Source organism: Cydia pomonella, chromosome 6 (genome assembly GCF_033807575.1).
Source record: "Cydia pomonella isolate Wapato2018A chromosome 6, ilCydPomo1, whole genome shotgun sequence".
Classification (NCBI taxonomy): domain Eukaryota; kingdom Metazoa; phylum Arthropoda; class Insecta; order Lepidoptera; family Tortricidae; genus Cydia; species Cydia pomonella.
Window position 1 is genome coordinate 11,236,427 of NC_084708.1, and position 26,437 is coordinate 11,262,863.

The 26,437-nt window shown below is 36.7% G+C and overlaps 3 protein-coding genes across 5 annotated transcripts; 1 reads left to right on the forward strand and 2 right to left on the reverse strand.

Annotated features, from left to right (window-relative positions):
- Positions 1 to 253: 253 nt before the first annotated feature.
- Positions 254 to 10,452, forward strand: LOC133518935 (guanylate kinase). Of its 2 annotated transcripts, none has more exons than XM_061852731.1 (5): positions 254 to 438; positions 524 to 791; positions 2,948 to 3,171; positions 4,368 to 4,475; positions 10,083 to 10,452. In XM_061852731.1, the coding sequence occupies exons 2-5, from the start codon at positions 535 to 537 to the stop codon at positions 10,097 to 10,099; spliced, it is 606 nt and encodes a 201-aa protein (XP_061708715.1). In that variant the 5' UTR covers positions 254 to 438; positions 524 to 534; the 3' UTR covers positions 10,100 to 10,452. The 2 variants fall into 2 exon arrangements, with proteins under 2 accessions (XP_061708715.1, XP_061708714.1); XM_061852730.1 differs by lacking the exon at positions 10,083 to 10,452 and adding an exon at positions 7,555 to 8,996.
- A 2,509-nt stretch (positions 10,453 to 12,961) lies between these two features.
- Positions 12,962 to 15,182, reverse strand: LOC133518934 (uncharacterized). The gene is made up of 2 exons (XM_061852729.1): positions 14,604 to 15,182; positions 12,962 to 14,353 (listed from the first exon to the last, which is right to left on the reverse strand). The coding sequence occupies exons 1-2, from the start codon at positions 14,721 to 14,723 to the stop codon at positions 13,211 to 13,213; spliced, it is 1,263 nt and encodes a 420-aa protein (XP_061708713.1). The 5' UTR covers positions 14,724 to 15,182; the 3' UTR covers positions 12,962 to 13,210.
- Positions 15,183 to 18,485: 3,303 nt separating this feature from the next.
- Positions 18,486 to 26,196, reverse strand: LOC133518937 (uncharacterized). 2 transcript variants are annotated; one of them, XM_061852735.1, is made up of 6 exons: positions 26,001 to 26,196; positions 22,934 to 22,970; positions 20,896 to 21,245; positions 20,314 to 20,528; positions 19,387 to 19,585; positions 18,486 to 18,842 (listed from the first exon to the last, which is right to left on the reverse strand). In XM_061852735.1, exons 1-6 carry the CDS (start codon positions 26,191 to 26,193, stop codon positions 18,601 to 18,603), a joined length of 1,236 nt encoding a protein of 411 aa, XP_061708719.1. In that variant the 5' UTR covers positions 26,194 to 26,196; the 3' UTR covers positions 18,486 to 18,600. The 2 variants fall into 2 exon arrangements, with proteins under 2 accessions (XP_061708719.1, XP_061708720.1); XM_061852736.1 differs by lacking the exon at positions 26,001 to 26,196 and adding an exon at positions 24,752 to 25,058.
- Positions 26,197 to 26,437: the final 241 nt, after the last annotated feature.

A 26,437-nucleotide genomic window follows, 5' to 3' on the forward strand; every position in this document is an offset into this window, starting at 1 on the left:
TCTTTAAATAGTTAATATTATATTATAGCTGTAATAAATGTACAGCAAACTTGTTCAAATTTTTTCTTGAATTTGGATTTGGAATGAAAAGTTTTTGTTCCAAACAGATATATTAACGACTAATTACGTGCAATACATTCTATCGATCGAATAAATAACGCAATGCATACAAAATTCATGCAATTTGTTAAAAAGTTAGTAAAGTCTTAAAATGAAGAAATAATCCAACTTTTAATTAAAATATCAGGAAGTGTATGGCAATACCAATCGACGGCAGACGTCATTTAAACGTCAGTCGGTTCGAGAGCGAAAACTTGTATCCAATATCGATAATATCCGCAATATTTTCCAATTTTATTAAATTACTCTCTCACTAAGCAGAAAAGAAATTACAGAAGACATAAGTCTTACCGGATATCACCACGAATTTTATCAAATGTAATAATCATTCATTCAGTGTAAACGTGTAATTCTTAACTTAGGTTACGCACGGCGTCATTGTAATAATCTGATTTGCATTCAGTTTTTGCAACAATGGTGCAGAAAGGGCCTCGACCTTTGGTGTTGTGCGGTCCATCGGGATCTGGAAAGAGTACTCTGCTGAAGCGCCTTCTTAAAGAATTTCCCGATAAGTTTGGGTTCAGCGTTTCTCACACGACGAGAGGTCCCCGGCCGGGTGAGAAGAATGGAGTCCATTACCATTTTACTACAAAAGATGAAATGCTCGCTGCCATTGAAAAAGGTGAATTTCTAGAAACCGCTACATTCAGTGGGAACACATATGGGACAAGGTAAGTTTGAGTTTTTCTGGGTTCAGGCTGACCATGTGCTTTTTCACAATGTTGTGATGTGAACCTTGGCAATGTGCCAAAAGTTCATTGTGCCTATTTTGAAACCAGTGTTTACTCTGCTGAATCAACCAGAATCAGTATATTCGCTTGCAAATAGGTTGAATATAAATTATTACTTCTAATATTTGTATTTTGGTATATTGACTCACTATATTGTGGTTTACTGCTATATATACATTTCATAAAGGCTGTGTGTCCATACCCACCTGTAAATTCTAGATTTTGAGATAACTGGTTTTTGATATGCATGAAAGTAATCAAATATTTATTATGAGAAGTCTGTATCAGTTTACTTTAGTCCTGTTATAATGTATATTTCAAAATTAAAACTTATAGTTGCTTGCAAATTTGTTCTTTTATATGCTAAATAGCCTTTACATTTATATGTGACCGCGGCCGGCTAAAAGCCCCACTTTGTCGCTTGCAATAAGGACGAGATTTGCTTGTATCTTTATACAAATAACCTGTCAAGGCTTCCTTATTGCAAGCGACAAAAGTGGTAAGCTGCCCTTTTATTGTATTAATTATTATCATTATTTGTATGTCTTTTAAAAATTCTCGGGACCAGAAAATCCCAGGCATTTGGAAGGCGTATGTGGGGCTGAAGCCAGTGGCGTAGCTAGCATGGGTGACACCCGGTGTGGAAATTCTGGGTGTCACCCCAAAATTCAATCAAAATTGTAAAATATATTTAAAAAAACTAATAGTAATTTAGCTCAGTATTTACTCCATCACTTTCATTTTAGATTCCATGAATTCTCAATAGTCCTTACACCCTGGCGGGTGTTGCCTCTGCGTGGGTTCTATGTACGAATATTTGACCTGTTTTGATATTCGAATAAAGAATGTGATTCAGTTGCTTCAGACAAAACATTACTAAAAGTCGCCCCAGTGGACCTTGCCATTTTTACTCGCTCATTAAAATGCATCTATACAAAACTACTTCTGCTAACTCGATAATTAATTTGTTACTGTATCTATAAACCTATGTTTTAACTAGCTGTGTTAATTTTAGCTTTATATCCTTTATATTGTTACCTAGTGCTATATATTGTAGATTAATTATTATTATTATTTATTAATCAGGCAGGCAGTTGAAACAACTGATAGTTGCCTGTATCTGAGTGATCTTCACTTAAAATGTATTCTTTGCGCTGGTTAAGTATTTGTCTAGGTAGTCTGTTCTTAAACTGATTGACATTCAGTGCTGAGACCACATCTTCTGGTAGTTTGTTCCACGCTTTGACCACTCTATTGCTGAGAAAATGTCTGCGGGGGTAGTTGTGACTATGTAATAATTTTATATATCAACATTGATTACTTTGTGTTTATGTTAGCTAAGTATGTTTTTATTTACAAATAATATCAACACAGCACTACTGTGCTTAGCAGTTATAAATTTAATACCATTTATTTGTAAACATATAATAATGTAGGTCATGATTTGAATAATAAATATGAACAAGGAGACTTACTCAACTACTTTTAGTATTCTTAAATTATTTTTAAGAGTATGACTAACTATAAATAGATAAAATAAAATAAAAGCCTTTTTAATTCTGAGTAACAGAACAAAAAATATTAAATGTTTACAACTTAATCTAGGACTTAAATCTCATAAAATTACACCAGAACCCTCTTAACAGGTACAGGCATCTTCCGGATTGTTCCATAGGATGGAGGCGGTCTTGGGCCTCCCATATCCAGTTGGCCCCCGCAATTTAATTATGTCATCAGCCCAACGTGCCGATGGCGGTCTTCTTTTTATGACTAACTGCATAGCTGTACATATTGTATTGTATTGTAAGTCGGGCGATTTTCCGCAACTCGACGACTTGCGCCTATTTTGCGTGATAGCCGTAATTAGGGAAAGCACCTGGTATTGAATTTGTATGGTGAGGATCAGGAAATCTTTCAGGACTGATTTTGTATAGAAAACTATACTGGGATGGGAGCACACCCTAGGAAAGATTATTTACTTTATAATTTAGTTCTAATATTTTTTTTGAAACATTATACTTCTATACTAACAAACCAGATGTTATACAAATGTTTATTAATGTGAAAGTTTTTAATCTATTGCCTTATACTTCCAGTAAGAGAGCAGTTGAAGATGTTCGCCGCACCGGAAAGATCTGTGTACTGGATATTGAGATTGAAGGTGTGAAACAAGTAAAGCGTTCAGATCTCGACCCTCTGCTGGTGTTTGTGATGCCGCCTTCAATCGCAGAGCTGGAGAGACGCCTGCGTGGACGTAACACAGAGTCTGATGAGGCACTGAAGCTGAGACTTGAGACAGCTAGGAAGGAAATAGAGTTTGGTAAGAACTTTTATATTTGTATTGTTTAATTTTGCTTTGAAACTCGCCTTTTCTTAACTGTTGGGTAGATTGCTCCAAACATTGAGTAATTTGGCGTGCATAATGGTAAGTGGTAAGGTAATAAATAAAATGAAAAGATTTAAAAGTACTGTGACAAGTAGATATAGTTAGGTAGGTACTTATATAAAATTAGACATGTATTGACATAGGGCAGTGAATTTACTTTCACTTTTGTTGGCTATTTTCCACAACAACATGTTTACAATCTTGGTAATACTCAATAAGTCATTGCCTATAAATCCTATAATCTCCATTTTGTTGATTTGTTACACTGGCAATTTTAATGCATGAAGTCAACACCACCATTATGGGCATGTTAACAAAATCAATATGACATCTGAAGTATGATTCTCCAGATTAAAACACCGGCGTGTGCTCGCTCGTACGTACCTGTACCAATACAAGGAGCGGAATGGTGTAGGCTTTAAAGATGGTGTTTAATTTGTTTTCCTGATTCAAATATACAAAGTTTAATGAACCACGTGACCTTCCTCGCATTTGAGTCCAGTGGGACAAAGCTAAGTCAATGACATCGCTATTTTCAGTTACAGTACTGAATATAAACTGCCTCAGCGTCAATCCCTATTATCCTAAAGGCCTTGATCTCCGATTAACGCCATATTAACAATGTTAGTATGTATGGTAACACAATAACAGTTTTACAGAATTTTTACGCAGCTTCCGACGAAAACAAGGGGCACTGTATGCGATTTGCACGTGACTCCGATGTGCGAGCGGGATACCACTATAATATGCGCAAGCGCATAGCGTTGTCTTGCTCAATCATCGGAGCGACGTGCGAATCGCATCCAGTGTGGTAACAGCCTTAGCCGGTCAAGGCTCTAGTACTGATGTTAAAAAATCCAAAAAACGATGTGAGGGGAAGACTAGGGAGGAGGGCTATAGACTGCATAATTTTAATGGTTTCAAAATAAAAGACAATTAGAATCAGTTATATAAAATCTGTAGATTTTGAACCCCATTCAATAACGCCGTAATTTCACGTAATTGGTTCCCGCAAACGTCAGTTTGTCCATTTTCTAGTTCTGAATACGGGTACCTATAGAATAGAATTGAGAATCTATATTTTTTTACTTTTTAATAATGGCTGACAGTAGTATTTGTGTACATTACAGGCCAGGAACCCGGCAACTTCCACATCATCATCATGAACGACAACTTGGATAAGGCGTATTCGGAACTGCGTGAGTTTATTGCGCAGAATGTGAAGGACAATGACCAAGGTAGGTACAATATGCGCACGGTTTTTATTGTGCATGTTGTAACAGCTTGAAACTTACAAGGTGTGTCCATGTTTCCATGTCTGGCGCACGCGACACCATTGCACTGCACGCGCGTTAGAGCCCGACCAAGCTAAATTGGCAGCGATTTTGATAGCACAGACGGTGCAAGTGTTAAGTAATCGTCATAATTTCATAGAAGTTTGACGTTTAAAATAACAGTTGCACAGTCTGGGCTATCAAAATCGCTGCGAACTTAGATTGGCTTGACTCTATGCTGTTAGGTAATACCTATGTATGCGCAAGCAGGTAACCCCCAGACTGGACGCAAGCGACCGGCGGCGCGGCAAGCGAGACTGGCGGCACGAGTGTTGGTTCGCGCGACTAGATAAATGTATAGACTTGAATGAATTTGTTTTGGACAACAGGGGCGGCGCTGCCTCACGTTCCGCGCCACCGGTCGCATTCGTCTAGTCCGCGGCCTTAACGTGCTGCAGGCACATTCGTACCGTGTACGCCAGATCTGAACGCAATTTTCTTAAAACGTACGATTAAAATCCGAGAAATGTATGAATAGCAATGGTCTGGTCTAAGTTCTAACCCATAGAGGCATTTAATTGCATACCTAATATTAGAGTTTTTTCATTGTTATAAATCGATGCTATTTTCTTAGATTTAATGTCACAAAAATAAAACTCAGATTTCGACAATAGCCAGTCAATTCGCGTTTGTACCGGACACACGATTCCATGAAATCGCTGTAATTTGAATGATGCCCTATCCCAGTCAAATCAATAACTACGGAAATAGTGAACTTTGTGATTTCAGAGCGCTGCTACGATAGTCAATAAATATAATACTGCCGTGGGTTCTGTCAAACGTATTTTCTCGGATTCAGATGTTGCATAATACCTTGCTGATTGGCCACATTATACAATGAATTGACGACTATTTTGCCGCATTTGACTGTAGACATTTCTAAAATACCTGATTTAATTTTCAAAGTTTTTGTACCTACTCACTCTAATTTACATTATTTATCTACTAAAACGGGACATATCGCCCATAAATGAACTCGAAAAGTCCCTCTGAAGTCTTGCATTTCGTTGAGTCTTTCTACGTTAAGAGGAAAGGCCAGCTAAGCCCCTTTTCAGATTTGAGAAATTTAGGTTAATAGGAGAGAGTCGGATATATCGTACCAGTTTTTACTTAAACATGGATAGTTTGTTACATGAGGTAGTTTAATTACAAGTCTTTGACTGTGCATATAAAAGTTAAATATCTTGGCTACATTCATTATGAAGATGAGCATTCTGGGATCACATCGCATCGGATCACATCGGCATTTTCGGAAGTACTGCCATCGGTACTATTTAGCCGACGAGATGTTTTGATCGTACCACTCATATAAAAATTGTATCTATGAAGCGTATCGCTAGTTTTTTGCTTATTTTGGATTTAAAAAACAAATATTTATTACCGGATTGCGAATTCATACTTATACGACTCAAAACTTACAAGTGGTCTGAGATGGCCTGAGTTTATATGACCGAAAGCCATTTTATAACAAATTGCTATAGCATGGGCGTAGGTAGGTACATGCTCAAATTTTATATACAATGCCGCAGCCCCCCCTCCCCGCGGCGTCTTTCCCCCTCCCCCTAGGTCTCCGGCGATATGAACTTGCCCCCTTTTTTAATAATCAGTATAAAAATAAAATCATAAAATATTTTTCATTTTTTAACACCATCACAATAAACCCGTTAATAATTGTAGTTAAATACTGTTAATTGCTTATTTTTAACTTTTATACATCACAAGTTATGGTATTACAAACACACATTAAAAGTTAGATCAAGTCCAACGAAAACCATATTTTTTCTTTCTTTCGTTCGTTTGTAGTCATGTGCCATGACTGATTAGATTACTGAGCTTAATTCCAATATAGCACTGTTTGGTGCCTTAAGTGTAAATAAACTAGATTATTTATTGGATAAACTGGAAGCGTTAAGATTTAACCGGCGGTACGATATAGCCGACTCTGCCCTATCTCCGTCGCACTGAAGGGAGCGGCTCGTAAAATCAGTGTGATAATTACAACTACAGCTTAGGCGAAATATCGATTTTTGAGATATCCAGTTTCGTACTCGACTGTTTCCTCCACCAAAACTGTACCAATCGCAACGAAAATTTAAAATCTAAATGGTAATGAAATTATCTGTGCCGGACAGTTTTCCTTTTTGGACTAATTGGCATCAGTTTCGAATACCATGCTCTATCGCTTAAAAAAATCCAATAAAGCAAAACAGTCTGACACTATATATTGATAATATTAATCTGCGTTGAAAGAATCATTACTCTAATAGGATCAAAAACTCACGAAGGAAACTGTCGTGTACGTTTGTATGAATAAATGACCGCTGGACCACCTCTTTAAATGTGGAATATCGCGCTCCAAACGTCGGAGTTAATTATCATGTTTATTCGTGATAAGACCTATTTTATTGTAATAAATAACTAGCTATTTCTCAAATAAGTAATATGTTTTATATTAACCCCCTCTCGGCTCACCTTATGTATATTTTTCACTTAGCCAATAGCGCTAAGCTTTCAATCATACTATTTGTAGCGTAATGATTTAATACAACTCCCATACTACAATAAGTTAATTTAGTAATAATTGTTTTGCGCAACAAGCTAATGCAAACAGTCCTCACTATTCTCTAAAAGCAGCCTGTCCTTGTTATTTTCTATTAATTAAAAACATTTGAAAATCATCGGATTTTCTTGTACAGACCTCTTGTTTTCCAAAGTCTGCTAAAAATGTACTATGAAGATAAATCAATCGATTCATCGAAATGACCTCTGTAGCTTCGATATTTCGCTAGAACTCCCAAAACAAAGGTATCCACATGCAACACAAACTTAACCCCTTATATGACCCTCCCGTACAACAGTATACACCAATAGATACGCGCGTCGCTGCTAATTACTCACTAGTAACCAATAACCATGCATTAGATTGTGTATGTGTGTTTGTTTGACTAATAACGTGTTAAGTGTGTCTAATTGTTTTTTTCAGCGTGCGACGGTCCTACAGCCAACGAGTGAACATTTCAATGCATGGAGTGGTTAACATTTGCCGGGTTGTTTCACTTTGTGAATACTATCTACGTTACTCCCATTTGGGTTAGATTGGGATTTCCAGTTAAAAAACAACACTCATGAAATTTATGATATTTCATAAAGTGAAACTGATTTCTTATTTTTACAGTCTCCTTGATATTCACGAAATCGATAGTTCACTTAGTGTGAGTAATTATTCGTTCGTTTGTACATATAAGTCGATCTAGTAGCCTGGCTATTTGTGTACTGTGCTGGCGTTTTTCGTCAGCGATTGTTCGCCCAGAGATTCGATAAAATAAGTAAATAAGTATTAGAAAGCGCACGGTTGATTTTCTTGGGAATATCATTCATTACTGTACATATATTTTGTGAATATTAACGGTTACTTTAAATAGATATGGAGGTTGAAAGGCTGATGAGTCGCCCTTCTACATGTGTTTAGTTAATTTTTAACTCTGTTAATGTTTTTATTTCTGTTCATTAGTACAAGTTAGAGAATATCTTAAGATTTTGTTGAAGATTAATGCTGACTTTTCATTAAGTAATTTTACAACATTTATTGATTCACTAAATGGGTTTTCTTTAATTACACTCTTGACAATGAATTAATTTATGAAAATATTTAAAATCAGCATTGACTCTGTGTTAATTGTAAGTTTGATTGTGTTCAATTACTTAGCGTGAATTAATTACACTTCCTTCTATATGATAATATCTAGAAAGTGTTGCGTGCAGTACGCATCACACGAAGGACCTTTATAGGTATCTATTTGACCGTCAAGTATGTCCATCGACAGTTAATAGTTTGGTTGTCATTTGACAAGTGTACGCAATGCAAACTCTTCAAATGACATACGTACCTATTATTTTTTAAACTTTCCATTATAAATAAAATTAAAATTAAAAATAATTACAAGTGAAATACTTCGTAATTTTCAAGCTATATAACTGGAATGCGTATTCATTAAGGAACTCACTAAAATGTCGAAAGAAACTGATAAGTCTGTGACTGTGGACATATTGTATAGTTTCGACATATCTTTACATTTACACAATTAATGTACCTATTGCAAACGTTTGCCCCAAAATTTACGGATATTTAGATATTTATTGCTAAAGAGAAATGTGGGAGCTCTTAACGATTAAAAGTCTGGGTTTCTAGAACAGATATTGTTTACAATTACATAGGAAGTCCTGAGATTGTTCGTTTCATACTCATTTTTGAGTAAAGCATTATTTTGATCTTAATGGCCCGTGTAGGTGGATTGGCAATAAATGCAACCATCATAAATAAAATAATAATCGTGTTAACGTGCTTAGGTAATTTGACACATATTGTTGTATTTTATTACTATAGACAAAGATATTATATTGAAAATACACTTACAATATTTTTCACTACGTGCGTTATTGTTTTTGACACTTGACCATAGAGTCTGTGTGGAAAGAGACAAGTCATAAGTAGAATGTATTGCTTCCCATAGTTCCCGTATATTCCACGACTCTTTCCGCACCGCACAGACTAACACTTAGCGCTGCATGGCGTTTTGTGGTAACTATATTGTCATAAATTCGTCTATGCATTATATATTCCACAAAGTTCATCTAATTTTTCCTAGTCTGTCTACATTTAAGGCCTTTTTACACATTGATCCGTGTTTAGTGCAAGTTCATACATTTGCTACATGCGTTTAGTGGCAAATATATGAACAATAATCAATGTCTAAACAGTTACTAACTTAATTATTATAAGGAAAGTTTGACGTATACAGTTTTTTGCCAACTACTATTTGTACCAATATTTGCATAACAGAGAATCCTGTAATAACGGCAACGTGGTCGTAAGCTGCCACGATATTTCAATATTGTAGGTAGTAGTTAATGTAATGTAGCTAAAAGCTAATAGTGAGTCAGACTCACGAGTAAATGTATGTATGTAGGTACCTATTGCATTAGATTAACCACATTGATTGTTTCGGTCATTAAATTTAAGAATAATGTGCATTCCTTCTACAACCATAAAGTGAATACTTTCGCGGAAGATTTCCAATAACTCGGTAGATGTATCTTTCCTAGAAACATAATCAGGATCTGAGTAATTTATTTTCATAAGCACTGCTTAATCATTATTTTAGGTATATTTTATACTGTTCTTTTACTGTTCAATTTGAAATAGAATTGTGAGCTAAGTTAGTGCTTATTATTTATTACGTCTTGAGCATAATAAAGGCTGAGGTCGATTATGGTGCCAAATATAAAATACTTAACATCGGCCCTCGCTTATTTATATTTTTGTTCATATGTTACATCGTGTAGCGTATTAACATTTTTATTTCTTAATTGTAAAGTTCTTCAATTGTAATTAAATGTAAACATTCCATGTTATATCAAATATTTTGAATATAACTAAGTGCAATAAACTTAACACGTAGGGTTTATCATTGCCGGCATAATAAGTTAATAATGTATTATTTTTCTTCATAGACCTCCGTGGGCTGTAACAAGTAAACTACAAGGAATTAGTCGTCGCATCAAAGAAAATATATGTGTTAAGTGTATATTCTAATAAGATAATACTTTTATTCATTTGGGCATTGAATTTAAAAACCATTCCATGAAAGAAATACTGTGCCGTATCTATGTGATCATAATTGTGTTACCAAACCAACGTATTCTGCGTCGACCGAGATAATTCATCGATCGAGACTTGTTTGAACGACGATATAAGACCGATCGACCTGTGTTGCTCGTCATATCGATTGGTGTGGATAACTTCCGTTTGGTAACACTCTGAGCACCCTTGTATAGGCATATTTTTGCTTAGTTTTCTTTATGTATTATATGTTGTGATGAACATTTATTGTTTGTATTTTATTGTGATGTACCTTTTAAGTTGATGCAAAATCATCTGAATATGCAATATTTACTTCCGTTATTAATTTATTATTTAGATCAGTGTTGTCAAGCTGTATGTCGTGAGTGTCGTAACCCACATACTCTAAATGGGAGCCGATTAGGTATATTATGTACCTACTTGCGAACAGCAGAAGCTTGCAGGGGGGTCTCGAATTATTTTACTTACTAAGGGGATCGCGTCATGAAAAAGGTTGGAAACCACTGACATACATAGGCCTATTATAAAAAATCAAAATCTCATCTGCTAATTTAAATTGTATCATCTGTCCTTTTATCAAGGTAAAATGTTGCTAATCTAGTAGGCATTTGTCGTTGTCACGTGAATGTTGTTACTTAACCCATTCATTGCCGAAGACGCGAATTCGCGTCCTATGTATGTGTAATCGTAATGCCGAGGACGCGATTTCGCGTCCTCGAGTTATTTGTTTTTTTTTGCTAGAAAACAACTGTACTTAAATGCTGATACCAAAATGTTACTTTATTTATGAAGGATAATATTATACTGTTGCTGGTTTTTGGATTCAGTGCATCTGTAATTTTCATAATTCTTATCTCGGATGCCGAAGACGCGAATTCGCGTCCCATGTTATGTGTAATCGTTATGCCGAGGACGCGATTTCGCGTCCTCGAGTTGTGTTTTTTTTTGCTAGAAAACAACTGTACTTAAATGCTGATACCAAAATGTTACTTTATTTATGAAGGATAATATTATACTGTTGCTGGTTTTTAGATTCAGTGCATTTGTAATTGGGTAGTGTATGTTATAATTATAACGTAATAATACTTATAATGTATGCACGTATTATAAATAAATAACTATACATAAAGAAAAGGTTTCCAACCAGTGATGTTTTTAAATATTGATACTAATTTGCAAAAACATGATATTAGTCTAATTACTAATAATATATACCTATATCTATCTATTATCAATAACTGAACTGCGAAATATTTCATAAAACAATATCAAAATACTTACCATTTTTGTCCATTATCTAAACACTTGCTTTAAACACTTTCTTTAACTTTTATAATCTTACTAAAAACCATTAAAAACTCATATACGTCTGAAGTATACGGCCGTCACGTCTATACTGAATATGTTTTCGACAAAAACTGTTTTTAGGCGCAAAAATTTCACTTACGATGCCGAAAACGCGAAATTGCGTCCTTGACAACGTAATGCCGCGGACGCGAATTCGCGCCCTTGAAATAGGTTAACCTAATGCCGCGGACGCGAACTCGCGTCCATGAAATGTTAACGTAATGCCGCGGACGCGAATTCGCGTCGTCGCGTGGAAGGCGGCGGCACTGCGTGATGAGTAAAAATATGAGGCGTCGGCAATGAATGGGTTAAATACAGGATAAAAATCTTTGTGTTGTTTTATTTTGATTTAGGTATATGCTAAGAATGAGCGTGATAATTGCGCAGATCTCAGTGTACAATTGTACATACCTACTTTATTCTGCAGAGCATTAGATACGTATACTGCCATCACATTGGTACCTATATACTATAATATAATATAAAACATATGATAATGTATGTTAACCCTTTCTCAAGGCACACCTAGTACGATATATTGACCACATACGTGTTAATAGAATTTCAACCTCAGATTTAAGGTTCAAATTAAATTTGGAAGTCTTCAATTGAATCATCAAAGCTAATTGGAATAAGTAGGTATTTATAGGTTTTTTGGGAAAACCTAGATTGGTGCGGCCTGGAAAAGGTTTATGTATGTATTACTTTGGGTCATGTAGGGAAGGGGACAATACTGAACTATAGGTAAGACCATTGATATGGCCCAAAATTGTAACGTCACTCATGCATTATTTTCTTTATTTCTCGTAGTTCTGAAGTCATTTATAATATGAATATAAAAGTAAAAAACAATACATAATATATATAAACTAATTATAAAACCTAACCTAGGCTGTCGCCGGCAGCAGGGCAGGGCCTTAGCTCCAGGTGCGCCGCAGAGAGGAACATGTATTTTTATTACCTAGACTAGGCGCGCTCAGGCGAGGAAAATGCGCGCCCCGTCTCGGCCGAGGCACGTGTTGTGCTACGTACTAGCCGGTGTGCGTGAGGAAATTGCCTCGCGCGTATGCTCGCTCTGTGTGGACCCGCATAGGCATGTAAATGCAGTTGGTTGTATACACTGCCGAGACCGACGCGTATGTGGCAACTGCTACCTGCTGTGATTAATTATAATGGTATAATGGTCACTACTCTCTCTTGCCACTTGCCAAGGGTGGCAAGAGAGACAAGATACTGAAAGGAGTTGGAGGAGGCCTTTGCCGACAGGCACACTGAACTAAGAGACTTCATATGATAATTCAAGACTATCAAAAAGAACAATCACGTTCAGAACAAAGGGCTATATAATAATAATAATAATAATGGTCACTAGCAGATATTCAACAGGTTAAATCAAAATATGTAGTATTAAGTGTGTTTTATTAAAGAAAATTGGCATTAACATACATTTATCAATTAATATTTAATCTATAAAATGACAAAATTCTCCGTAGTCAATAAACCAAAGTCAAGAAGGTGAAACCAAGTATTTGTGCTTCATAATTGCAAAATATTTGATTTATAAAAGCTTCAGAAATTATACATATTTTTAAATTATTAGATTACAAATTAAAAATGAAACTATGATATGTGAAGGAAATCAACATTAAATTTAAAGTACAATACTACTATCTTTATCCCATTTATCGCGATGGGAGTGTGGAGGAGTGTTTTCACAGTCTCCGATAACTCCTACAGCTTTTGAAATGCTTCTCAAAGAAGTGCTGCTCGCTGCTGGCATAAATTTAGATTTTGATAATGATTTCAGTCTTGGGATATGTGATACTTTTTTGCCTGTTATTGGGAATTTATTGTCATACAATGTATTGACAGATTTTGAGCGGCCATGGGCATTGTCCCCCTTGTTTTTCATGCATGACAAAGGAGTTCTTGATCCACCTGAGCCTGCTGATCGAGATTTCTTAGGGGTTTCACGGGTCTCCTCTTCATCTTCATAGATGAGAATTCCATCTGAATTCTTCCCACACCCTTTTGTAATACCGTGAATTAGCTCTGCATTGGTATTCTGGAGAACTTTAATTAGTGTGTCATCAGACATTTCCTCAACATTGTCATCAGTCTTATCTTCAGTTTTAGTAACCACAATAGGAGTTCTTTCTATTCCGTTTGTGGGGGATCTTGGGTCTTGAGGTAAGATCTTAAATTTGGCAAAATTAATTAATTTCTGTTCATCTTCACTATTATTATTGTTGCTTTTTGATTCTTCACTGTCTTCTTCATATTCTTCAATACTTTCTTCAATTTTTTCATCAAAGTCAAAGTTTGTTTCTAATAATTTTTTTGGTTTGTCAATGGAGTCCTTAGTAGCATTTTCAATGCTGTCACTTGAAGCTGTGGATGAGCCTAATGGTTCCTCTACATCCTTAATAGTGTCATTAAAAGTCAGATTTAGGAACCCATCACACAGGTTTTTAGGAACAATGTCAGGAATAGATTTTGGGGCAAAACTATCATCCGAAGTGCTATTGTGCAAACTAGGACTGCCACAATCATCTATAGCTTTAGCTCTTAGCACATTTTTGTCTTTCAATTCTTCAGTGTTCAGTCCTAACACTATAGGTGTTCTCTCAAAGTCCTGAGTAGGTGAGCGAGGATCATAAGATTGGAGGTGATTTTTTATAACAGCAGATAGGATGGGATTGTTGTGAATAAGCTTGTCTTCACCCTGGCCGTTTTCAAAGGTCTTCCGTAAGTCAACATTTTTAGTTATATTGTGCTTTGATCCGCCTTTACCCTGTAACAAATGTGTATAATTTAAATGATGTCCATAGAATTTGGTAAATTCATGATTCTCAGATACATTTTCACAATGAAGACATATATTTCTGACCAATTCCTATCACGAAAAATGTATAGGAACTGCTAAAACAGAATAATTCTCAGATAAAAAATGAGCAAAATGTAAAGGCGGGAAAGCATTACTGCTCAGCTGTGTAATCCATACAAGTTTACCACTATATTAGAAACTAATAAACATGAATTACCTGTAAAGGTGTCCGCGATATCTCGGGTGTAGGAGACCTTGGATCAGAATTGATTTCAGTGTCGTTTTTTTGGACCTGAACAGCTGCTTCATTTGTTACTTTGCTGGTGTTGCTTCCCATTGTCTTAGTGCATATATTAAATTTCTTAACCGAATTGCACTAGGCCACATTAAACATATCGCACATATAACTCTCTTTAGCTACTTACTACTACTACAACTTTAACAACTTCCAGTGCAGGGACAAAAAAATTAAAATAGTAACGGTTGGATGTGTCAATTTTGTTTCCTAATTTAAACAGTGACAGAACTCGCAATGCTGCCACCCGCAGAAAAGTAAAGACTACTTTACACGAGGGGATATGATTGATCGCTTTAAGGGGCCACAAATCTTGGAACAAATCGCATGCGATTTTTACTATAGTAAAAGCAGTTTTTATGAGCGTTCAGACACAACAATCAAATTGCCAATTTGATCAGATATTAATTTGGCATTTTCATTGTCAATCTCATCATCTGTAGTAAGATAAACATTTATTTATATTATATTAAGCAGCTATATTTTATGGTTTTATAGCGGTTGCTACTTCACATAGAGTCGAACCAAGATTAAGTCGGCAGGCATTTTAAACCTCAAACGTCTATGAAATTATGACGTTTACTTGACAATTGCATCGTCTGGGCTATCAAAATCGTTGCCAACTTATCTTTGTCTGACTCTAATAATAACAATGCTTTCAGTACATAACTCACAGTTAAATTAAATCAGTTGATGCTTTGCCGCCATATTGGCGTTAATTAAACTACGAAATTTCCGTGAAGCGCGAGCCCGTAACTTTTTGCTTATTTTTATTCAGGTTCTAAATTCAGATTTGTGAATTGGCCCTAAATCGGTTCGATCGTGTCGTGGCATACTAAATTAGTCGGTCAAACAAGTTAGTCCGTAAAAAAAGGCGCGACATTCAAATTTTCTATGGGACGATCATCGATAACCTTTCGCGCGGAATAGAGATATTTCCACTACAAATCTTAGGGCAGAATTGTATCACAATAAATTCTTATGGATTATAAGAACATGTTAAACTACCTTTAGTGGACCTCTAATGAGCATATTTTAGTAAACATAGAATTTAAAATATCTTCGTCACGTGACCCAAGTCCAAACGACATTGAAGACTATGATGACGTCACAACAGGGTTGTTTCCAATTTTTTGAAACGTTTGTAATACGTGCTATATTAACCAAACGTTGCCCTAAAATTTAACTTTTATCCTAAAAACGGCTTTAAATATGTTAAATTAAAAATATATTTTGACCCATGCTTTCGCGCCCAAAACGCTCTTTGAAAATTGTATGACGGCACAGTTTACGGTTTGACACATAACTATGTAGATACCAAAGAGTAAAGTAAGTATATAGGTGCATACACACGTAACACCAAGGCCCCCCGTTGTCTATTCTCAGTACAGAATTTGATACTCAAGCCGTAGCCATTTAGGTGGTGGGCAAGCTGTGTATGCGTGCGTGTGGGTTTTTAACCAACTAATAAAATATGTTTTCTGTAATAATTGAGAATATCATAAAGTATTAATTATCCATTAGCATTTCTATGATGTTAATTTTTAGTGCAGATATCGAAGCTTCAATTAATTGCCCACCACCAAAATGGCTACGGCTTGAGTATTAAATTTTGTACTGAGAACAGACAACGGGGGGGGGGGGGGGGGAGGCCGAATTGTTAAAACCCTCACTAAAGAAATAAACGGGGGATCTACCGCAAAAACCGAAACTCGCATATTGTGGGGATATTTCTCTTTTACTAAAATCTGATTAAGTACGATTCTAGGGTAGCCAGTTTCTATTTAACTCAACCAGTACCTATACAGTTTCTTTAAAAAAATAAAACATTTCCTTCGCAACTTAACTAGACGGAGCCCCGCTTCGCGGTGCTCCTATTTCTGAGCGGCTTGCCCTTCGGGCATCTAAAGTTACCTAACGAACCTAACCTACCTATACCTACCTATTACTTTAGTGTGAAATCCGCGGAAGCATTACACTTTGTGGAAAAAATTGTAGGTAAGTAGGTAGGTTAGGTTCGTCAGATGCCCGAAGGGCAAATTGCCCAGAAATAGGAACCCCACGAAGCGAAGCGCGAAGCGGGGCTCCGTCTAGTTAAGTTGCAAAAAAGAAGTGGCCAAAATCATTGATAGTATCTGTATTACATTTACTAAATATTCTCCATGCTCTTATAAATACCTCTTCTTTTCAGAATTAGACTTGTACGTAAACTGACCTAATAAGAAATAAAATGTCTCAGAATAAATTGCTGTAAGATTCCGATTGATTTAGAAAACGACGCGATACGAATCTGATATAATAATTAATAAGAAAATGCAATTTTAAGAAACAATTTTTTTGCTAATCCGACGTAATACTGACAATGGTCAACCCAGAATCTGACCTAGTCAGAAATTAACTTAAAGAGAAAGTGGTTTCCACCTTACAAGTCATGCCCTGAAAGTATCTGATTCAGAAACAGGCCTAAGATGAATCTGGTATAACCAGAATCGTACTCAATCAGATATTGACCTAAACCTAAACTGGCGAAACCGGAATATGACCGGCGCCGCCCAAATGCCGAATGGGATGATATTATGGAACTTTCAGTCAGAGTAGCAGATAAAGCCCTATAGGGAGCGTGCATGAACTGTAGGAGGCAGCACAGGAGCCGTCAGATTTTTGGCGCGAGGCGTAAATGTGATGTTTTTTGTTCCGATGTAGCCCACAAGATGGCAGAACCTACTATGCACAAGAAAACACGTGACGTGTAAATGTGCATGTTTATGGTTCCGATTCAGGCCACAAGATGGCAGACCCTCCAACGCGCACGGCCCCTATTATTGTTTGTCCTTGTCTCACTTTTGATCACTTTTCATTTCTGCCTACTTCTAAAATGTCCTAGGTGACGTAGACGTACTTAGTTGTTGCCCACCGTTTTTATTGCAATCTTGTAGCTTTTATTACAAGCTTTCATTTAAATTATTTAACTTGCCCTGTTAGTATGGAGGGTAGAGGTACCTTTTCTATAAGTACTACATACCTCTACCCCCCATACTAACAGGGTAAGTTATAACAGCTTGTACCAAAAATGCAATTTTTGCCAATAAATTATCCTTTTATTGCTATCCTGTAAATTAAATTTTAACTTTTCGTAAGGCAAATAATGAAGTTGTTAAAGTGTACGTATAAATGAATAATCCCAAGTTACACGCAAGGAATATATTATTTCTTACTTAATACTGAAGTACAGAATAAGTATAATTCGCAGATTTGTCAAATTTAACCTTTAATAACATGATATTACGAGTCAAGGCACGCGTCTTCGTGAATGACACGAACTATTATAGTAATATTATAATTTCTTTAAATTACCTATTTGAGGCAATTAGATTATTTTATGTAGGTACCTACATTATTAATCACATACACTCTCAAAAACGCTTTTTAAGAGGAAAGGGGACGGCCGTTTCTTCTTACAAATGGAGTCCTCATTTTTCTCTCTGGATATTGACATTATGCAAAATATTTGTATACAATGTGATGTGTATTAAACATAGAGCTATGCCGCTACGTTTATTATCGTAAAAATCGTATCGTATTAGCGAAAAACAGTTTTGATACAAACTCTTATAATAATTAAAAATTGGGAAAAAACGTATTGGCATAGCTGTGGTTGATATACAACAAATTGTAGCAAAATATTTTCAATAAGTAATGTTAGTATCCAGAGAGGAGAATAAAGACTACGTTCGTATGAAAAGGCGATTTCGCGCGGGTCCTCCACTTTCGTCTTGAGGTAAACAATGAATTGAAACAGCGGAATCTGCTTAACTACTGCTTTGTGACAATTGTGACTTTATTTCGTTAAGTTCATTCGTCAAATAAAATGTTCGAGAAAGAAAGCTGATAAAAGTAGAAGTCGTGCTTTCACACGCTGCTACAGCACACCGCCATAGAATGATTGCTTGGTGTTCCTTTTGCGAATTGGCTGACAGACGAGACTGTGCGTCCAAGCACCTCGGCGGCAAACTGGCGTCACGCGAGAGCTTCTAAAGCCGCGCATACACTTGACACGACATCGCGAGCCTTCGGCGAGCCCGTTGCCATTGGCGACGGTAGCGCCTTGGCAGCTGACGCGTCCGCGCTCGGGCGGCGGGGGCAGCTCGCACCATGTTCTGGCTGTGGAATTCGAAAAGTCAGTCAGTAAAAAATATTAGCTGTAGGTATGTATGGGGCATGGAGGGGCATGGGCACACGTTCTTATAATGGTGCTCCTACACTGGCTGTTATATACTTAACGTTATATATTATATAACATCGTGTGCCAGGGACAACATTATAAGTAGGTACCGATAGTTTTATTATGTTGTCGCTGTCACACACTAGTAGTGTAGGAGCATAATGAGACTATAATGCTACCTAGTCTTTATGCCTAGGTAGGTATGTCTGGAAAAATAAGTTCAGATTCCTTTTCCTATTGCTTACCGAGTTACAGACCGAATGAAATAGGTATTAAACGCAAAAAAAAAAAAAAACTTTTTTTCTTAAAATTTAGATATTTTAAATATGTATGACTAGTTGTTACTTATTATGGCCATAGTTATTATAATGACACATCTTTCCTATTCACGGAACAATGAATGTAGCGACGCCATTGTTCATAGCGCTGACTAGACGTCGACGCTCAAAAGACGCTAGTGTGGTGCGCCCTAAGTAACCTTACCTTTACAAACCGGAAGATCTCCTTTCCATTTCATATCGTCGCCACATACTTGCATCGGCGGTCCACTTAGCTCGAGTTGTTTGTTGATACAAGTGAAATTGCATTGCTTGTTCTGGTCCCAGCAGTGGGCTACCAAGTGTTTCGGTGTCACACAACCCTGAGTGACGATGTGCACTTGTATTTTACATAACTGGAGATTCTGAAAAAGAAAGATAACTGTTATTACGTAGTCAATAACAAAATTTCATTTGTTACCTAGTTCCGTTTATTTCATGATTTCAATATTGCATGTAATCCCTTATAAGAAGTAAACATTTTGTATTAACATGAACACGATGTCCCTTAACAAACTTCAGCTCTATCTTATATTAAGAATTTGGTAATAAGACTAATAAGTCAAAACTGTAAATAATAAACAGGTATAGAGACGTAATATTAGGGTAAGGAGAGTGTACAGGTTTTTAAAGGGTAGCCAATTCGCATGTAACACCTCTAGAGTTGCAGGGGTCCATAGGCTACGGTGACTGCTTACCATGCGGGCCGCTTGTTTGCCACCGACGTCGTATATAAAAAATATTTATCTACATATACCGGGACAGGGGTAACGTGTAACTAAATAAAAACTATAGAGCTAGAGGTGGAAGCACGTACTCTTCGCCCGTTAAAGTTGGTCAAAATCGCCCAGCCTTTCAAAGATAGCATTTAGGTACTAGAGAATTTCGACGGGTACCGCTGAGGCCGGGTGCTCTAGTGGTCAGGACGTTAGCCGCGTAAGCTGAAGACCCTGTTCGATTCCGGCCTCGGCAACGGGTAGGTTGGTCACTTTTTCTTAAGCATATGACATCTATTTCAGTTTATAATAAATAAAAGCTTGTTAAATAGTCAAGTTATGTAAATCTTATTTTGCTGCTACATTTAGACACTTACCTTGTTTTTGTACATTATTCGACCAATGATCATGTGAGACCCTTGTTCCAACAAAGAGCCCATCTTCGGTCCGTACATGTGCACAAATTTTGCATTTCTTGGCGCATTTCGTCCCGAGCACGCTCGAAGTGTTGGGCTCTGCAGCACGACTCGTCCAGATGATGCCATTGCTACCAACGTAAGGTCATGTGGGCATTTCACACATATGTTACCATCTGTAAAAATATTTGAATTAGCGAGAAGTTCTATTCAAGCTTTATGATAATTTTGATGCTTTGATGGTTATGTGGACGATTCACCTTCTCAAAGTCCTCAAAGCATTTGAGTCATATTTATGTCACCATCTTGATAATTAGGTGCTTAAAACCAAGTTGGTGCAAATGTGTCTCACACCTAGGTACTGTTAAATCTACGAATAAGGTAGGTATTTTATTAACAGTCATTTAAGGCAAGTGCAGTTAACTAGTTACCTATAAAGAAAGTGACTAGTTTTATTTTCAACTATGATTACCGTGGGTAAACACTTGCTCATTTTGACATTATAGAAACAAAGCAAATCTTACCAACATTTATCATACCTACCATGAGCAGCAAAGTTGTCCACGTCCTTAGATTGTATTCGAGAAAGCTCTGCACGTTCACCAGCTCGCACAACATGTCTGCCAGGATACACGAAAGTAACTTCTTCATTCACTTTTTCCCTAACATGCTCGTTAAGATACGCATCAGACTGATAGTACAGACGCGGGTCTTCGCGTGGCTGGTGGATTTTGACCGGAACCTTGGAGGTTTCTGCGCCATGAGGGGGTAGCGCCGGCGTGTGCTGGTACCAGCTGCTATGATCGTCATAATCATTGCTTCTTAAAATTAGCCTATCGTTTTCTTTTATCTGTTCGGGATTGAGCGGTACTTGATTTGAGATCTGTTTAATTCTGAAACAAATGCAAGTGATATTTTAGTTTGGCTGATTCACTATTCATCGACGCCACTTCGGTAATCCTGTAAATATTTAGGCAAGAATAGGTTTACCTATTTGCAATCGTGGAATGTTCCACTCTCAGTCCAGTTCGCTGTGCAATACTTATTGCGCATTGACGCAAGCACTATTTCGGTCCAATCGAAAACTATTATCGGTGAAATATTTCCCTGATTTATCTTTCTATTTATTTACAGTTTCTACTATCTACATTTTACTGGCATGCTGATGTATTGCGCTAAAATGTTTTAAAGTAAACAAACACGTTAAGTGTAATCAAAACACAATGTTGATTACATATTTTGTACAATCTGTTACTTTTTTCTGTCTTGCGGATTTAAAATAAGTATTACCAAAGAGTAAAGTATTTCCATCACTTAATGTCATCCTTAAAAAAAAAAAGTGCCAGTAACTTTTTTTACATAATTGATTAATTGATAAGGAGATTCTAATTACTAAATTAATTAATTTTATTCTGTAGATAGGTTTCTGTGGCCCTAGTGAAAAAGGGTACAAGTCTCTGGCAGTTTAGGTGTATAAGGGCATAAGTGTTACGTGGAACTTACACCCCTTTACACCTGCGCTGCCAGAGACTTGTACCCTTTTTCACTAGGGCCACAGGTTTGTTATTTGAACTTATTTGTCATCACATGAACTCGTATAGGCTCTATTTATTTCAAAAACTGATGAGTTTACTCTTGAGTTGTTTCCTGGTCTGGCTGGTCGAACTGACATTTAAAGGCTAATTTTGAACGATTTATATTTAATAGCGTTCATTTGAATATGGTTTGCAATGCATATTTTATAGCTACTGTTATTCACTTGGTAACAAAGTTTGTTTAACCCTCGTGCCTTCTTCGCAACGCTCAAGATTCCACTTTTCAAACTACTCGCTACGCTCAGCTTGTGTTTCAATTTTGAATTATTGCGTTTGCTCGGGAACATTGACATATACTAACTAGTTGCGACCAATCGCGCGCGTGATGCGAACTTATCAACCAATCGCGTTGTGGCGTGAGACTGCCCGAGTGGCTCGAATTCGTGTGCGTGAGACCGCTGTACTGGCCCCATTCTTATTGCCCGTAAGGCCCGTCCTTAGATATATTTCAATGCTCGGGTATAAATATTAGCACGAGGAGTGTGCCTAACTGTGCTTCGTTGTAAAACAAATAACTATTTCAGTCTAGGTCAAGTTTTCTAAATCGAGTTTCACCCAAATTTAACGGTTGAATTTAATATACGTAGCTAATTCAGCCAACCGCTAGAAACTGAAATCATCTTTAAAAGTAACGATTTTAGTAAAATATGTACGCCCAGAGCTGCAGACCTACCCATGCATACCTACCCACTTTATGAATGAATTTTATGTGGTTTTCCGAGAGGTTCCATTTATAAAGTGGATATGCACTTTTGAAGTATTTCTTGATCAACCATTTTTAGATATCCAACCTACCTACATATTACTTACTCTAAAAGCATGACATGCCATAAAAAACCGCAAGACGTATTGTAATAAGTAATATTTGAATGTTATTTGGAGAGGTGATGGAAGAGGCGACTCCATTATTGTAGCAGATGTAAAATATGAGCAAATGCGAGTGTCGAGCGAGAGCCGTGCCAAGCGGAGTGCGTCACTGCACTAACCTGTTGATGTCTACGTCCGCGCGGCGGCCTAGAGCTCCTGAAAGTTTTACAAAAAGTTAGTACTCCTACACAATAAAAACTGTTAGGTATCATTGCGCAAATAACGTTAAGAGAAAAGGAGATGATCGATTCTCCATACAAGTGTAGTCCTCATTTTTCTATCTAGATATTAACATTATCGAAAATATTTTTAAACAATTGGATGTATTTTAATCATAGCTATGCCAGACCGTTTGATTTTTTTTTCGATTTTAACTTTATTATAAGAGTTAGGAGCCTTTAAAAATTTGTATGATATCTATTTTTCGCTTCTAACTCTTGTAATATTTAAAAAATAGAAAAAAACAAACGGTCGGACATAACTAAAATTAGAATACCTACTTACATCAAATTATGTATAAATATTTTCAATAATGTAATATCCAGGGAGGAAAATGAGGACTACGTTTGTATGAAAATGCGATTTCGTTTGGGTCCTCCACGTTCGTTTTAAGTGCTGACTTTCGTTTAGGGTAAATAGTGATGGCTGGGGTGAATAGGGACAAAACTTAAAATGTAATTTACAGAACAATTTCTTAATAACTACCCACACAAATTGTATCATACAAAATCTACTAATTTTCAATCGAATGAATCAATTTTAGATAAACAGTCGGGTAGATCACAATTAAAGTTTTGTCCCTATTCACCCCAGCCATCCCTATTCACCCCGGTTGACGGCACTTGATTTATTACGGAGTATGCAGGGTACAGATACTCAAATCATTAAGTAGGTACGTGCATTTACAAAAAAAAAATGGTCAAAGATAAAGAAAGATAAAAATAGTTTATTTTTAAGGCATACAATGCGCTTATGAACGTCAAATAAAGCTACGCCGGCTCTAACCCTACACCTCTGACTGGAGAAGATTTAAATCCCTTCCAATATGGGACCGACAAGAAACTCGGCCAAAGGTCCTGACCTCCTATTGTCACATTGTTATCGTCACGATTTTACTTAACTAACAATTTGAGTTGGTGTCATACAAAGCAGGATAAGGGAAAGGAAATACCTATCCTTCAATTATTTGACTTATTTTTTTCTACAGTCACATCTACCAGTGCAATTGTACCAAGTTTGGTTGAAAAATTCTTAGTGGTTCGACAGATAAAAGATCGTGTTCATATATACTCTTCTCTAAAACTGTTACACTTTAATTTTATTGTATATTGTTTGGAAATAGTTTGGAAATTTAGGTATGCCATCTAAATTATTTTTGCCTAACGATAGGCCAAAGTGCAACTTATGGCAATATACTTAAGTAATCCGAGCACGGCTGGAATAGGCAAATTGTTTTACGAAATTCTTGATATTTTCACAGAAATAGCTAAGAACGAACTCGACAGAATGGGTAATTTTCTGACACGTCCCGCCTATCCCGTCCCAAACTTATTCATAGACTTCGTCGGGTAGTTACACAAATCTGTTTGACATTTTGCTGGGACGTTGATCAGTTGCCCGCGACCACGACCAGTGAAACCTGCGTTGAAATGTCGAAAATAGAGGTAACAAAATAAATTCGCGATTTTCCCCGGTTTTAAATATGTTTTAAAATGTGTTCAAAACGAGAAAGTTTTAAATATTATAGATTATGAAGACTTTCAAAACCGCACTAAAATGTGTTCATTGGCTGGTACGTACAAATAAATACATAATCACCTTAAATTTACACAAAACAACCCTCTTTTTGTTTTAACCGCGGGTTAGAAATTAAAACTAAACATTTCACCAAAGTCAGGATATCTCCCACTAAAATATAAAATCGGCTTAAAACTTACCAGATACACCAACAATCAACAATGCAACCAAAATCTTCATTATGATTTGGTAACGTTCATTTGCGTTTTTAGCATTAACTTTTTAACAAGTGTCATGAAATTATACAATATGACGATGATTGGTAAATAAATAAAAAAAAACTAGAAAAATGGCAATGCGCAAGTTCGTACCCGGCCAATGTTTGCAAAAAGCGCGCGGGAACTACTCTCAAAACTAGCCTAGTCTGAAGCTTGTTTCGGGCAACCAACCTTGAAACTTGAATCTAAACATTCGAGCTATCTCCCTCGCCTTTCAGCTGGAAAAGCATCGAGCAAGAGAGACAATATGAATATTGTAGACTATTTCAAACTTGAGTTTACACTATTTCATACTTTATGTGGGCGGCTACAGTCGCTTGCCAGGTTTTTTTTTTCAATTGGTAATAGATACTGTAATATTATGTATGAATCTAACCTTTAATAACATGACATTACGGGTCAAGACATGCGTCGAATATCATATTTGTCATGCTAGTTCAGACAATGTTAGTACTTTTTGTACTGAGACTGACTGAAATAGCAAGACGCGTTCGTTAAGTTTCCGTGAAAATACGAAGGAAAATAATTATACACTACATCTGTAGGTATCTAGTTTACCACACCACGTATAAAAGTCATTGAAAAACTGATGCGGTTGTCCACAGTATTCTAGCGCAGCAATTTCAAATAAAAACTTGGGTTTTAATGGCAGTTACAATTATTATGCGTGGATGAGTAGAGCTGTGTTGTGATGGATTGATGAGCCAACTGACTTGTCAACCTGTCATCGTAGCTAAAAATCAGTTTCACCTCGGCAGCTCAAATCAGCGTAAATAGTACATTGCTATGCGAAAACTTTTTTTTAACATTGTGGTGTATTTGTGTTCTTGCTACCGAAGTACATAATGTACAACACGAGACGCAACTTATTTGTACCTTTTAGTTCTTTGCTTCGTTTAAGATTCCAAATACGATTAATCGCTACGCTCGTGGATCTAATGTACAGTTATCTGCTCTCTTCGAACTTAACACTGCAGATAAACGAGATAAAATGCAGTAAATGTTAATCAGGCATTTAATTACCCAAAAACAAAACACTTATTTCAAATCATAATAAGTTGCAAAACTCCTTGGTCACACGAAACTGGAGGGTCATATTTCTATAAACGTTGTCCAAAACGATGCTACAGACGCACATCACCTCACAATGCCAAGCTCTTGTATCAGATACCTCTCAGAATTTGTTGCACGTCTGGAAGCAGCAGGGATGGAATGGCGGGCTGGGGCACGTGAAGGTCTGGCAGGGCGGGCAGGCGGGGCAGCACTCGCCGGGGTACCACACGGTGCGCGCGTAGCGCCCGCTGGGTCGCGTGCACGCGCCGTGGTTGAAGCAGTGCGCCTTGCACGGCATGTCGTAGCGGCATGGCCTGTATGAAGCCGATTTGCCATTTTAATTTCATAATATATTTTTTTGTTTATTCCATTCTGTTAACGTCATACAAAATCTATGAATTGTAGGAACAGAATGATAAAAAGATCTCCGTAAACTTTTTCTTTTCCAATTAGTTCGTGGTTTTGAGTAGAAATAACAACGAGTAAAAGAAATGGAGTGTACAACTTTATAATAGCCCTAACTTCCTACTCCTACTCATTGGAAAAATCTTAGTC

Excerpts from the sequence above, each read along its gene's own strand:
- LOC133518934 (XM_061852729.1), bottom strand. The coding sequence starts at position 14,723 with ATGGGAAGCAACACCAGCAAAGTAACAAATGAAGCAGCTGTTCAGGTC. Across the intron at positions 14,354-14,603 it reads TATCGCGGACACCTTTACAG|GGTAAAGGCGGATCAAAGCA; the intron begins GTAATTCATGTT and ends CATTTGTTACAG.
- LOC133518935 (XM_061852730.1), top strand. The coding sequence starts at position 535 with ATGGTGCAGAAAGGGCCTCGACCTTTGGTGTTGTGCGGTCCATCGGGA. Across the intron at positions 792-2,947 it reads GGGAACACATATGGGACAAG|TAAGAGAGCAGTTGAAGATG; the intron begins GTAAGTTTGAGT and ends TTATACTTCCAG. Across the intron at positions 3,172-4,367 it reads TAGGAAGGAAATAGAGTTTG|GCCAGGAACCCGGCAACTTC; the intron begins GTAAGAACTTTT and ends TGTACATTACAG.
- LOC133518937 (XM_061852735.1), bottom strand. The coding sequence starts at position 26,193 with ATGCCGCTACGACATGCCGTGCAAGGCGCACTGCTTCAACCACGGCGC. Across the intron at positions 21,246-22,933 it reads GCGGACGTAGACATCAACAG|AATTAAACAGATCTCAAATC; the intron begins GTTAGTGCAGTG and ends CATTTGTTTCAG. Across the intron at positions 20,529-20,895 it reads GGACAACTTTGCTGCTCATG|ATGGTAACATATGTGTGAAA; the intron begins GTAGGTATGATA and ends ATATTTTTACAG.